This window comes from Maniola hyperantus, chromosome 24, assembly GCF_902806685.2.
Source record: "Maniola hyperantus chromosome 24, iAphHyp1.2, whole genome shotgun sequence".
Classification (NCBI taxonomy): domain Eukaryota; kingdom Metazoa; phylum Arthropoda; class Insecta; order Lepidoptera; family Nymphalidae; genus Maniola; species Maniola hyperantus.
In genome coordinates this window covers 1,654,723-1,668,959 of record NC_048559.1, presented here as the reverse complement: position 1 = coordinate 1,668,959, position 14,237 = coordinate 1,654,723, and the positions used below count along the sequence as shown (strand labels likewise).

The 14,237-nt window shown below is 39.1% G+C and overlaps 1 protein-coding gene across 1 annotated transcript in view; it reads left to right on the top strand.

Moving 5' to 3' along the window:
• Window positions 1–11,295: 11,295 nt before the first annotated feature.
• Window positions 11,296–14,237, top strand: part of LOC117993523 (homeotic protein empty spiracles-like) — a 45,446-nt gene continuing 42,504 nt past the window's right edge. The window contains exon 1 of the mRNA XM_034981323.2: window positions 11,296–11,825. Within this exon, the coding sequence (XP_034837214.1) occupies window positions 11,375–11,825 (451 nt within the window). The 5' untranslated portion in view covers window positions 11,296–11,374. The remainder of the gene's footprint in view (window positions 11,826–14,237) is intronic.

Sequence of the window (14,237 nt, the reverse complement as noted above, 5' to 3'; positions counted from 1 at the left end):
TTTACAAAAATAGACATTGGTGTCGTTTTCAGGGTTTTCGAGGATGCTGAATTTGATGATGTCATTTATTTTCAAATCCAAGATGGCGGACATGGATTTATTACAAATACTAGACATGGGTGTCGTTTTCAGGGTCTTCGAGGATGCTATAATGAATAGGGGTTTGAATGATGAATAGGGGTTTGAAAATTGTGTAGTCCGCGCGGACGAAGTCGCGAGCATAAGCTAGTTTGACGGAATATCGTCGATTCAGGTATGAAACCGAGAACCTCACTATAGTTCACTCTGGTGTTGATCACTGAGTTAGAGCGAAAAGTATAACCCTGACACTTTTTTTTTTTTTTTAAAGAAAGAATATTAGCCATGTTAAATGACTAATATTCCGATTTCCTCTCCAATTAAGTGTCAGGCTTGTGCTAGGAGTAGGTACGACAATAGTGCAACGGGCGGGGTTTGAACCGTCGACCTTTCGGTCTTCAGTCCACTCCTATAAGTACCGGTTGAGCTATTGAGGCTCTAAACTTTATTCGCATGCGGTGATTACCTTTAATTAGCTCGTCATTTTATTTAAGAACTTTTGTATTTTTAATTTTGTGTTTGATGTAGATGACTAGTTGACCCGCCCCGGCTTCGCTCGGGTGGAATTTAGAAAATCGAGATGGGGGATGAATTTCCAAAAATCCTGGAACACGTATTTCTTCATTTGTGACCGAAAACCCAAATACCAATTTTCATGCAAATAACTTGAAAAATGACGGACTTTCTTACAAACTTTCATCCCCTATTTAACCCACTTAGGGGTGGCATTTCGAAAAATCCTTTCTAAGTGGATACCTACTCTTTACAGAGAAGACACCCTCAAAATTTCATGTCTCTAGGACCAGTGGTTTAGGCTGTGCGTTGATATATATGTCAGTCAGTCAGGACTTTAAATTTTATATAGGTATATAGATTAGCTGCTGGTGATCCTAATAAATGAAAAAAAAAACCCTGTTGAACTACCTACCTACTTTAAATACTAGGTACCTAAGTAAGCACATTTCCGAGTCCGCGTTACGTACCTAGGTACCTATAGGTACGTATTAATATTATGCCCTCGAGGTACGAAAGCTTAATGAATGGTGTACGGCCAGCCTTATCTCCGTTCATCAAAGTAAATAAATGGCCGCAATTATCCCATTTATTATCATTTATTATCGGAAAATTGTTCATAATCTAAATATATAAAAGGAAAAGGTGACTGACTGACTGACTATTATTGACTGACTAGCTATTATGACGTAGACATCCGCTAAGAAAGGATTTTTGAAAAATCAACCCTTAAGGGGATGAAATAGGGGTTTGAAATTTGTGTGGTCCATGCGGACGACGACGCGACGTCGCGAGCATAATATCGTCGATTCAAGCATCAAACCGAGAGTTCCCTCATTCTAGTTCACTCTGGTGTCGATCACTGAGTTAGCCTATACCTACATATACATATAGTTATACCTACATATAAACATATGTATATACGTAAGTTGAACTACTTTAAATTGCGTACTAAACACTGCGTACGGAACGGACGGGCGCAACGGAGGAACGGCATTCCGAACCAGTGGTAAATTAAACTAATTGACGATTCAAGAGCACTTGTAAAAGTTTATTTGAATAAAAATATATTCTATTCTATTCTACTCTACACATTTCCGAGCCCACGCTACATACGTATATTATGCCCTCGAGCTACGAAAGCTTAATGAATGGTGTACGGCCAGCCTTATCTCCGTTCATCAAAGTAAATAAATGGCGGCAATTATCTCATTTATTATCATTTATTATCGGAAAATTGTTCATAATCTGTTCTATTTGTTCGTTAAAAATGTATGGAACTGTAATTTTTTGTTTCGTTTTTTATGTCCATGATGATTTATTATGATTATGGTATGAAGTAATTTGTAATGGTATTAAGGCATTTATAGGACTTTGGCCCGACTTGCATCCCATAAAGTAATTTGTAATGGATCTAGTTAATACCTATATGGCAACTAAATTACCTACCTACTAAATACCTACCTATTCGCATCCCTCTTCTACCAATACTACAATAAAAGAGCAGACAAACATATTTTACTGACTACATAAGTAGGTAGGTATAGGTGAGTTTATAGGTACATTAGGTAAGTACCTACCTAAGTACCTAGTTCACCTTGCTTTAGGTGCAGGTGGAACCCTAAAAATAAACACAATAACACCTTACCTACTTAGCTAAAGCCAAAAAAGAGCTTTCTTATCTGTTAGCTGGTCAGTTTAATAGCTACGATGTAACACGGCTAATTATACTGAGATAGCGGCCAGTAGAGGTCGCCGCTGAATTACTGTCATTAAATTGCTAGATAAGGCTTTGTCTTGGAAATGGCTTCATTATTATTGGCCCGAACTTGCGATATGCACCTATCTACTTAGTCCGCAACAGGTTGAGATGGCAATCGGGGTATGAGGCGGGGGGATCGGACGCCCCGCATACCCGCACGTCACCCGCGCTCTCCCGCACCGGGTAAGCGCGGGGGTTGTGCGGGTGTGCGAGGCGTTCCCTCTACGATTTGCCATCTCGATCTGTCGCGTACCTACCTTACCTATAAGTATTTTACATCCTCAATAGCTCAATCGGTAAAGGAGTGGACTGAAAACCGAAAGGTCGACGGTGTAAAAACCCCGCCCGTTGCACTATTGTGGTACCTACTCCTAGCACAAGCCTGACGCTTAGTTGGAGAGGAAAGGGGAATATTAGTCATTTAACATGGCTAATATTCTTTATAAAAAAAAATCCTTAGTTACTGGTTCAATTTTCAAAAACCCTTTCTTAGACTGACTGATCTATCAACGCACAGCTCAAACTACTGGACGGATCGGGCTGAAAGGCATGCAGATAGCTATTATGACGTAGGCTTCCGCTAAGAAAGGATTTTTGAAAAATCAACCCCTAAGCGCAGTGTGGGGCGACCCCCAGTCCGCTGGACCGATGACCTGAAGAAGGTGGTGGGGAGCGGGTGGATGAGGAAGGCGGAGGACCGTGTTTGGTGGCGTGCTCTTGGAAAGGCCTATGTCCAGCAGTGGACGCAAACAGGCTGATGGATTGGATTGGATTGGAAGGGGGTGAAATAGGGGTTTGAAGTTTGTGTAGTCCACGCGCATGAAGTCACAGGAATAGGTAAGCTAGTAGGACATAAATAGGCAACTCCAACGAAGCTTTCAGTATGCTATGCTATATATTTTACCCGGCTGAGTTTGTTGTGGGCTCTTCTCAGACCTGGGCGCGTTTGGAACCCTCGTAGCTTTAGTTTTAAGTTTGCGTAATAATTATCACCACTATATCTAAGAAATCCAACATCTGACCATCAAAAAGAGTTATTAATTACCTATTTTGAATAAATCTTTACCGATGGTTACCGCTTAGATCTCAATCTATTGTTTTTTATTTTTAACCGACTTCAAAAAAAGGAGGAGGTTCTCAATTCGTCAGAATCTTTTTTTATTTGGACCATTTATAGCTGAAACCTGTTTTGTGTGCCTTTATAATAAAATAAATAAATCATTTGACTTTGACTATGCCGGTCTTCCCCAAGTTGATGGTTAAATACTTGTTGGTAATACTTAGTTTGAGTTACTCGTAGGTATATCAGTGACCTCAGTATTAGTTGTCATACTCAGGGTACCTCGGTCCGGATCTTATCCTATCGATAATTCGTCTATACCTATATTATTATGTAAGGCATGTCCTTTAGAATAGAATAGAATAGAATAGAATGTTTTTTTATTCATGTAAACTTTTTAAAAGTGCTTATGAATAGTCAGGTAGTTTTAATTTACCACTGGTTCGGAATGCCGTTCCTACCGAGAAGAACCAGCAAGAAACTCGGCGGTTGCTCTTTTTAATTTTTCAATTTACAATGTTATTATACCGTACTATACAAGCCATTGCAGCCCCGTGCATTGCTGGAGCGAGTCAAATCCAAGCTTTTTTATCGTTTACATAGTCTGCGACTGTATAATATGCTTTTTTATGCTTTTTTTTATGCTTTATCGAGTAATTCCGGTAAAGTGGCGAAGTGTAGCGACCGCCCGCGTCGGCCACACACCTCGCCGTTATTGTTCTGCAACCATTTCATGATTGATTCCCGTAGGGAGGGGACTTTCATCGACATCGATTAAATTAATAAAAATAATCACTACCCATATTATCTCTACCTAGGTACTACCCATATTATAAATGCGAAAGTGTGTTTGTTTGTTGGTTTGTTAGTTTGTCCATCAATCACGTCGCAACCGAGCAACAAATTGACGTGATTTTTTCGCATGAATATAGCTAAAGACCTGGATAGTGACATAGGTTACTTTTTATCCAGGAAAATCAAAGAGTTTTTACGGGATTTTTAAAAATCGCGGGCATCGCTAGTTTCTTCCTATTTTTACACGCACCTCTAACTTGGCTATAGTGGTGACTACTTATGGCCAAAACCCTTCTCATTCTGAGAGCAGACACGTGCTCTGTAGGTAGTGAGCTAGCGATGGGTTGCTCAAGATGATCATGATGATTTTTACACGACTGCAGGAGTGTATCTAATTTTTCCTGCATCTTATGCTGAGCTGTACCTACCTACACCCATTTGGGGTGGTGTCACAGATGAAAATGTTACATTTGTACCTACTTAGTTTTTACCTAACTGTGACACCAACAACAAATAAGTAAATGCATTTCTTTTCAGGGTTCAGCTTCATGTAGGTAAGTATGTACCTATGTGATTTTTTTGTTCCACCATCCTAAATGCCTAAACAAACAGTCATTTCGAGTGACTGGCTACTTATAGATTTTTGAAAAAAAAAAATTATGGCAGGGCAGTCGTGTTCGTTTTTAAATTACTAACTACTTAATCTAAATATATAAAAGGAAAAGGTGACTGACTGACTGACTGACTGACTGACTGACTGACTGACTGACTGACTGACTGACTGACTGACTGACTGACTGACTGACTGACTGACTGACTGACTGACTGACTGACTGACTGACTGATCTATCAACGTACCTACAGCTCAAACTACTGGACGGATCGGGCTGAAATTTGGCATGCAGATAGCTATTATGACGTAGGCATCCGCAAAGAAAGGATTTTTGAAAATTCAACCCCTAAGGGGGTGAAATGGGGTTTGAAATTTCTGTAGTCCACGCGGACGAAGTCGCGAGCATAAGCTAGTTATTCGTATAAGCCGCTTCGCAGTCACTTTGGTTGCGCCGGTTTAAATGATCCTTTAATTTTAGCTGTGTGCATTTCATGTAAGACAGCTTGTGCCAAAAGCACACTCTACTGAGAAGAGCTGGCAAGAAACCAGCAATTGCTCTTTTTTTGTTAAAAACAAAAATATACAATTACTTATATTAATTAAATCATCAATTAATTGAAAGCCTCAATAGCTCAACCGGTAAAGGAGTGGACTGAAAACCGAAAGGTCGACAGTTCAAACCCCGTCCGTTGCACTATTGTCGTACCTACTCCTAGCACAAGCCTGACGCTTAGTTGGAGAGGAAAGGGGAATATTAGTCATTTAACATGGCTAATATTCTTTGAAAAAAAAAAAAAAAAAAAAAAATCATATCGATAGTTTTTAAAAATCGGTATCTGTCAATATCGATAAGTATAAAAATCGATAGCTGTCCCATCCCTACCTATAAAGGTAGTCCATTTCGAGCCCTTGCCACGATTCATTAATCGCTTGCTCTCTTACTTTAATTTATGCTTTGGCCTCCATTACGCGATCCTGGTTCGTTCGATTAGTAAATTAAGGACAAATTAAAAGGGCTCCAACGGTGGCCATGTTTTCCTTTCCGCTGTATTAAGTACCTAAACAATTTTTATGTTTTAGTTTTGAAGTTTGTTGTAAAAACCCTTAATATCTAAATATATAAAATGAGAAGGTGACTGACTGACTGACTGACTGATCTATCAATGCACAGCTCAAACTACAGGAGCGATCGGGCTGAAATTTTTATTAATATTTTATTATAGTAGTTATAATGTTCCGAGGTTCCGGGTTCGATTCCTGGCAGGGGCAATTTTTAAAGATTATTAGCCAATGATGACTGATATTCCCCTTTTTCCTCCAGCTAAGCGTAAAGCTTATAGGAGTAGGTACGACAATAGCGCAACCGGCAACCTTTCAGAATTCAGCCCGCTCCGCTGAGCCGGTCTAGAATTGTACCTACTTAGATAGATACACTTTCTGATTGTCAGTTGCTAAATTCGCAATAAGTACAATGATGTACCTATAGTGGTTATAATTGATTAGGTATACTTACGTAAACTTAAAAAAAAGCTACGAGGGTTCCAAATGCACCCAGGTTTGAGAAGAAAGCTCAGAGTTATGTAGATACGTACCTACCTACTCAGCGGGCGCTGCAATAGAGAAAGCTAGGTATGCTTGGAGTTTCTCTACGTGATTACTTAAATCCGAAATGATGATCCGTGGGAGAACCAGAGTATAACCGACATACCTATAGCTCAATGGGTTGTGAAGCTGAAGTGGGCAGGGCACATACCTACCTAAGTTGGGATTCTAAGGAGCTAGAATGGCGACCTCGCACCGGAAGACGCAGTGTTGGAAGACCTCCCACTAGGTGGACAGACGACGTCAAACTAAACAAGTCGCAGTACGCTGGATGGCGGCGGCGTCGGTGGCGTGTGGAAATCCCTACAAGAGACCTATGTCCAGCAGTGGACGTCTATTGGTTGATGATGATGAAGCTGATGATTATCACTGTAATCGATACCTATTAGTTAGGTAGGTAGATACTTATGTTTTACCTAAATAAAAAATACAGATTATAAAAGCAAAATATCTTATGTAGGTATATCTATCTTAAGTATATCCAGACCAAATACTTTTTACTCAAACGGAATAAACAGTTTGAAAAAAAAGCTAACGGGTAAAATAATTATCTAGCTACTTAGGATTTTTTTTAATTATTAACGGATTAAAATGGACAACCCCGGATTATGTAATGGCAATCTTTTAAAACTGTTTTTCTATTGTTTATTCAAACCTTTGTAAGTATACATACCTACTTATGTGAAAGATGGGACAGTTTTACTTTTGTAGGATTCCGTACCTACTTTATTTTTTATTTTTTTATTTATTCAGATACAAGTTAGCCCTTGACTGCAATCTCACCTGGTGGTAAGTGATGATGCAGTCTAAGATGATAGCGGGCTAACCTGGAAGGGGTATGGCAGTTTTTATTAAACCCATACCCCTTTGGTTTCTACACGGCATCGTACCGGAACGCTAAATCGCTTGGCGGCACGGCTTTGCCGGTAGGGTGGTAACTAGCCACGGCCGAAGCCTCCCACCAGACCAGACCAGAAATTTAGAATTTATATAATTCCAAACCCCTGCCAGGAATCGAACCCGGGACCTCCAGTATTAAGACCACAGCGCTCACCACTGCGCTACCAGACTTCAAAAGAAACCCTTATACTTAGGAGCACTTAAGTAGTTGTCCGTTCATCTGTCTGACTCACTGTCAAGACCCCTTTCCCCAGGATAATTAGGTACATCACATCTATCTTTCCAATGTACGGACCCCTCGGTGCGCAAGTCCGATTCGCACTTGGACGGTTTTATTTATTTTTAACAGATTATTTTTAACGGATTACAAATGGTAATCTTTTAAAACTGTTTTTCTATTGTTTATTCAAACCTTTTTAAGTTTGTATGTGAGAGACGACAGAGATTTTTAGGGTTTCGTACCTCAAAAGGAAAAAAGAACCCTATTATAGGATCACTTCGTTGTCTGTCTGTCTGTCGTGTCTGCTAAGAAACCTACAGGGTAGGTACCTACTTCCCGTTGACCTAGAATCATGAAATTTGGCAGTTAGTTATACTTACTTAGGTCTTATAGCAGGCGTAAGGGGAAAAATCCGAATACCTTGAATTTGTGATCACAAAACAAAACAAAAAAAAATGTATTCTTGAACAAAATTCTAGTATTTTCAACCCTTAAATTAAGATTCTTACTACCTAAATCAAGCAGGGTTACCTATCATATGAGAGGGCTTTACCTACCTGTAACTTGTAAGTAGGTAGGTACATTCTAAAACAGATTTTTATTTATTTTTATGTAAGGGGTAGGTAGGAATACCTACTTAGTGAGTAGGTACTTAAGTAGTTTTTGATTTATCATGCAAAATGTCGAAAAAAATACGACTGTAGTTGGTAAGTATCTACAGAACCACCTGGCCGGTTTTTTTAAAATTGAAATCTTTTTTTTTTTTTTTAAAGAATATTAGCCATATTAAATGACTAATATTCCCCTTTCCTCTCCAATTAAGTGTCAGGCTTGTGCTAGGAGTAGGTACGACAATAGTGCAACGGGCGGGGTTTGAACCGTCGACCTTTCGGTTTTCAGTCCACTCCTTTACCGGTTGAGCTATTGAGGCTCTAAATTCTTATTGAACTCTTTTAAGAAGATTTTTAATCATTAGTCTAGATTAAGTTCTTAGATCTTTTTAATGTATATTTCTCTATTTTGCGTCAGAAGGTTTAAAACACTGGTTGAAAGAACTAGGTAGGTACCTACGTAGGTACAGGTAAGTAGATATAAGTACTAAACTGTAACGTGATTAGCTAAATGGAGGAATTATACACGGGCACTAACATTTAGCTCATTGGTATGCATACCCCTAGCTCTAGATTAATGGTCTAGGCTTTATTATTTACCTAGGCACATTGATAATTTATAGCGACAAGGTAAAGACTAAACTACTATGATTGAAATTAATTAGGTTGGTAGGTACCTATACAGTAAAATAATATTCTGATATTATACGTACCTAATACCCAGTGGCGTGCAGGTCATAGAGTCATAAATGCACTGCTTACCCCAGTTGTAATAGCTCATTGCAAATTTTACATTGTGACCTGCCAGTAAACAGGTTCCTACCTAACTAATGCCTACCCTGGCTTCAAACCCTGTACACGCCACTGAATACCTAGGCACTACAGGATATATAGGTACCTAAGTACTTACCCCTACCTACCTACAGTACCTACTTACCTACCTACTTTTTTTTTTTAATTCAGATACAAGTTAGCCCTTGACTGCAATCTCACCTGGTGGTAAGTGATGATGCAGTCTAAGATGATAGCGGGCTAACCTGGAAGGGGTATGGCAGTTTTTATTAAACCCATACCTTTTTGGTTTCTACACGGCATCGTACCGGAACGCTAAATCGCTTGGCGGCACGGCTTTGCCGGTAGGGTGGTAACTAGCCACGGGCGAAGCCTCCCACCAGACCAGACCAGAAATTTAGAAATGATAAAATTCCAAACCCCTGCCAGGAATCGAACCCGGGACCTCCCACTATTAAGACCACAGCGCTCACCATTGCGCCAGGGAGGTCGTCACTTAGGTAGGTATACGCGGCAGAAAGTAATGTTCATCGGCCTTATTAGAATGACATTTCGGCTTTGTAGAATGTAGAGCGTTGTCTCTGTCACTTCTACCTACTTAGGTACTTATACCACTTACGTACGTCATACTTACCTACCTACCTATGGGTAGATAGGTAAGTATGACGTTTTGTCGGTCTCATCAATGACAGCTAGGGACAACGCTCTATAAATCTGCTATCTCCTTCTAAATGTCGATGTAGGTAGGTACCTACATTAGGTAGGTAGGTACTTTCGGCCGTGTAGGTTACCTAGGTACTGTACCTACCTACCTACTTAGGTAGTATGACATGACAGTTGACACACAAAGTTTAAATGGCGCGTGAGAACTCATTTTGTACGCGTTATTTCAATTACTTATTCCGCGACTTAATCGAACAATCTTACAAAGCAACAATCAAAATTGTATAATTTTACGCCACTTTTGTTTAATTTTACAATCAATAACATAATTGTAAAACAAAAATCAATCACCAACTTGATTGCAACTTGATTGCAACTTATAGTGGCCATAACATAAAATTTAATTAAAAATACAATCTAAATAGTTTACCTTTTTAAAACTAGGTATACTTACCTACTTACCTATAAAAGCATACCTATTAAACATGATCGCACATCTTTCCTTAGGTAGGTACCGCACGTGCTGAACGCAGTCCAACTATTTTTGCGTTTCAATTTTTATTTCTCACTAAAGTAGGTAAGCTGAGGTATAAAAATTCGTCCGTGTGGATTTAGGTTTTTAAATTCCATGGAAACTTTTTGATTTGACATTGATTTTCCGAGAAAAAAATCCTATCCTATAGGTACGTCACTCTTCAGATCTTTCTATAGTATGATCCATGAAAAATGTGCGGTGTGCATGTGGCGCGATTGAAAAACAAATCAAGAAATAAAATACACTTTCGTAGGTATAGGTATTTATCCTATCTACCTACCTACCTAGTGACCTAATAAGTATCTATTTATGATTTTCGAGTCCATTGCGGGGAACATTTTGATTTTTTCTTTCCTACTTTGTATTTGTAAGTATTAGGTAGGTACTAGGCTAGGTAGGTAGGACCTAGTAGGACATAACTTAATGTACCTACCTAATGTGCAATTAAATAAAAACTTATTATTTTCATAGCTGATCTGTACCTAATGGGTGAAAATTAGCATGAAGTTCGAAGTTTATCGATTTTTAATTAAAACTTAATTCAACAATCGAACGGTAGGCATTTTATTATTTAGGTAAGATTCGATAAACATAATTGCACAAACATACCTAAAAGAACCTTGAATTGGTACCTAGATACGCTCGGAATCGATAATAATAATCGATTTACACATCACTCGGAACCGCTGAAAAACTTTATCGAGACATTAAGCTAATAAAGCATCGGAGTTAATTAAGGATCTTCGACGATGCGACCGGCGCGAACGGGCCAAAAAAGAGCAAAGACGAGCTTGCTAACCTACCCAATCGGCGGCTTAATTGATTCACAACCTACCGAATTCAAAAGCCTCTGAAAAGTACTCGTTTCCAGCGAGCTTTACGTGTGTTTTATTTGGCCGTTTGAAATTATTGAGGCTGAAGTGGAATCCGCCCATGCAGGAAGGTTCCAAATTCAAATTCCGCCTTCGGAAACCCTCCCACCAATAGTAACAAACTGAATTGTGTAACGAAAGCGCTTAAGTAATCCGAAGCCACCCATTGGTGGTGAGCGACCAATCGGCGAATAGATTTCCGTTAATCGTTTTTTTTCCCGCGCAACGGGCGGCCGGTTTTAGCAGCGGGTTCATTCGGCCGCGCGCCGTCGAGGCGTACGTATCGCTCGCACGATGGATTGTGATTGTGACATGTGGTATTGATTTGGTGTGTTTTATTGTGACGTTGGAAGGAAGCATGATGCCTCTCGCACCGACTCCTGTCGTGGCGGTGCCGTCAAAGCCGAAGATCGGATTCAGTATAGACAGTATCGTGGGTGGCTCGGAGAGGCACAAGCACACGTCTCCTCCTTTGGCGAGTCCGGGATCGCCTTCTCCCGTCGCGTCGCCTCGAAGTCCTTCGCCTCGACCTTTGCTGCGTCCTAGCGCTTTACCGGCAGTGTTCCCAAGCCCTGAACTTAAGAGACTACCTTACTTGGACGCTCAGAGTCACCATCACCAGTTCTTAGCGCATTTCCAAGGGGCTGCATTGGCAGCAGCCCTAGCTCACCAACAGCAAGGCTTTGGGGCTCCGTTACCGCCCCATCCGCCGCCTCATCCTGCAGCTCCGGTGCCGAGGGAGTCATATCAGTTGTACCCGTGGCTGATAAACAGGCATGGAAGGATTTTCCCTCATAGGTTTCCTGGGGGTAAGTAGTTTTTTCTTAATATTTTTGTTGTAAGAATTGTTTTGGAATCATGAACATATTATGTCAGAAATAGGATAAGAAAATCTGTGCTATAATTGGAAGCTTTAATTAGGTAGGTATAGGCAGAGTTTAGGCAGGGTATACTATACCTAAGTTTCATAGAAATGAAATGAATTTATTTATTTCATATAGAACAACTTGTGCCACTTATGATATTATTCTAAGACTGTACAGAGAAACTATAGGTAGAGAAGGAAGGTAGGTAATTATTTTAAGACTGTGTCTATAGAGAAACTATAGAGAAGGAAGGTAATTATTTTAAAACTGTACAGCGAAACTATAGAGAAGGAAGGTAGAGGTTTATGGTTGGTTCAGAAAAAGGTGTAGGTAAAAGATGTGTCCATTATCATTGTCTTTGTCTACTCTACCATGGACGCCATAGCCTGTGCCATAGCAGATAGAGCGTGCTGGAGACAGTGAGCTAATATTAATCGATAACCAGCATAACCTTGAAATTTTCAAAAAATTGAGTTTTAAGTAGGTATAACCATAACCATTAACTACCCATTATTAAAACCTGAAACTTCGCATACTTAATACCTACTTAATCATCGTCAATACCTATAATTTTAATTCATACTAATATTATAAATGCGAAAGTATGTCTGTCTGTCTGTCTGTCTGCTAGCTGTGTAAATATTTTTCTGAAATAAATAAGTAGGTAGGTAATTATTCTATTTAAAAAAAAACACATTGTGTTAAAATTGAATGTTTGGAAAAGAGACATAGAATATCCTAAATAGCTTGTCAAGTAGAGATGATTTTCATAAAAAACATGCATCAGTAAATTTTGGTAGAGGTGTGAATAGGTATACTTAATAGAGTTAAACGCGTTAGATGATTTAGGTATATTTGAGTGGAAAAATATGTAAATGCTTAGCAATAACATAATTAGCAATAGAATATAGCCGCAGTGGCGTGCAGATCATAGAGGCATAAAAGCACTGCTTACCCTAGTTGAAATGGCTTAGTGCTCATTTCTCATGATAACCTATCATTAAATAGGTAGTTAGCTACCTAACGCTTACCCTAGGTTCAAACCCTGTGCACGCCACGGAATATAGGTACCTGACAGATATCTAATGTAACTTAGATTGTGATGTAGGTACCTATTAGAGCCACAATTATCTACTTACTTACTGAATAGAAAAATGGTCTGTAACCCGCTTCAAAAAGGCTCAATTAAAAACTAAATTAAGTGAACGAAATAACTTTACGGATCGTTTTTAAAATATTAATTAATATCTCTGCCTAAACAGATAAAAAAAAAAGAATATTAGCCATGTTAAATGACTAATATTCCCCTTTCGTCTCCAACTAAGCGTCAGGCTTATGCTAGGAGTAGGTACGACAATAGTGCAACAGGCGGGGTTTGAACCGTCGACCTTTCGGTCTTCAGTCCACTCCTTTACCGGTTGAGCTATTGAGGCTCTAATTAGTAAATATTATATGAATATTGATTATTTGATTATACCGTAAGTAAGTACCTACCTATATTGTAAGAAGGTAGGAAAAATAGATCTTGTAAGAATCCAATTAGGTAAGAGCTTTTCTCAAAATCAAAATTAATTTATTTCTTGTAGCACTATGGGTTTTTTGAAATACTTTAATAGAAAATTCAAAATCAAAATCAGGCAAATTTAAAAATTCTAAAGCATCTATTTGAATGGTGGAGAGAGGTAGGGTTAACTTGCCGTCGCGTCGTCTAAGCTTAATGAATTTTACTAGAGCTTTAGGCCTTATTAAAACAAAGTAAGCACAAAGTGTGCCTTGTTTTGAAACGTAACGCTATATCTACTATTAAGAAATTATTTATTTACTAAATGCCTAATAGCCTATGTCCTTCCCTGGGATGTAAGCTAACTATGTACCAAATTTCATCGAAATCGGTTAAACTGTTCGGCCATGAAAAGCTAGCAGATAGACAGACAGACACACTTTCGCATTTATATTATTAATAGTACGGATAATATTAGTATGGATTGTAATAATCGAGAAATCAGCAAGAAACGCGTCTACTTATAGCTAATTTCATGCATGGCGAATTTGAATTTCGAATTAAATCCGTGCTTTTTGCGTCTCTTTGAGTCTGTTGTATGATGTGCGTACAGCATTAAGTTTCATTCATACTATCGATTCTAATATCGCTGGTATGCTATTGAGCACGGGTCTCCTTTCAGAATGACAAGGGCCAAGGGTCAAGGCCATAGTCCACAGCTGGCCAAACATGGATTAGCAGACTTCTTGAGTACTGTTAGGTCTATTTGGTGATAGTGTGTTAGATGTATTGTGGAAAGTCTGGACACGGCCTAACACGCTCTGACATTTCTCCGAGAGTCTATGGTTTGGCAT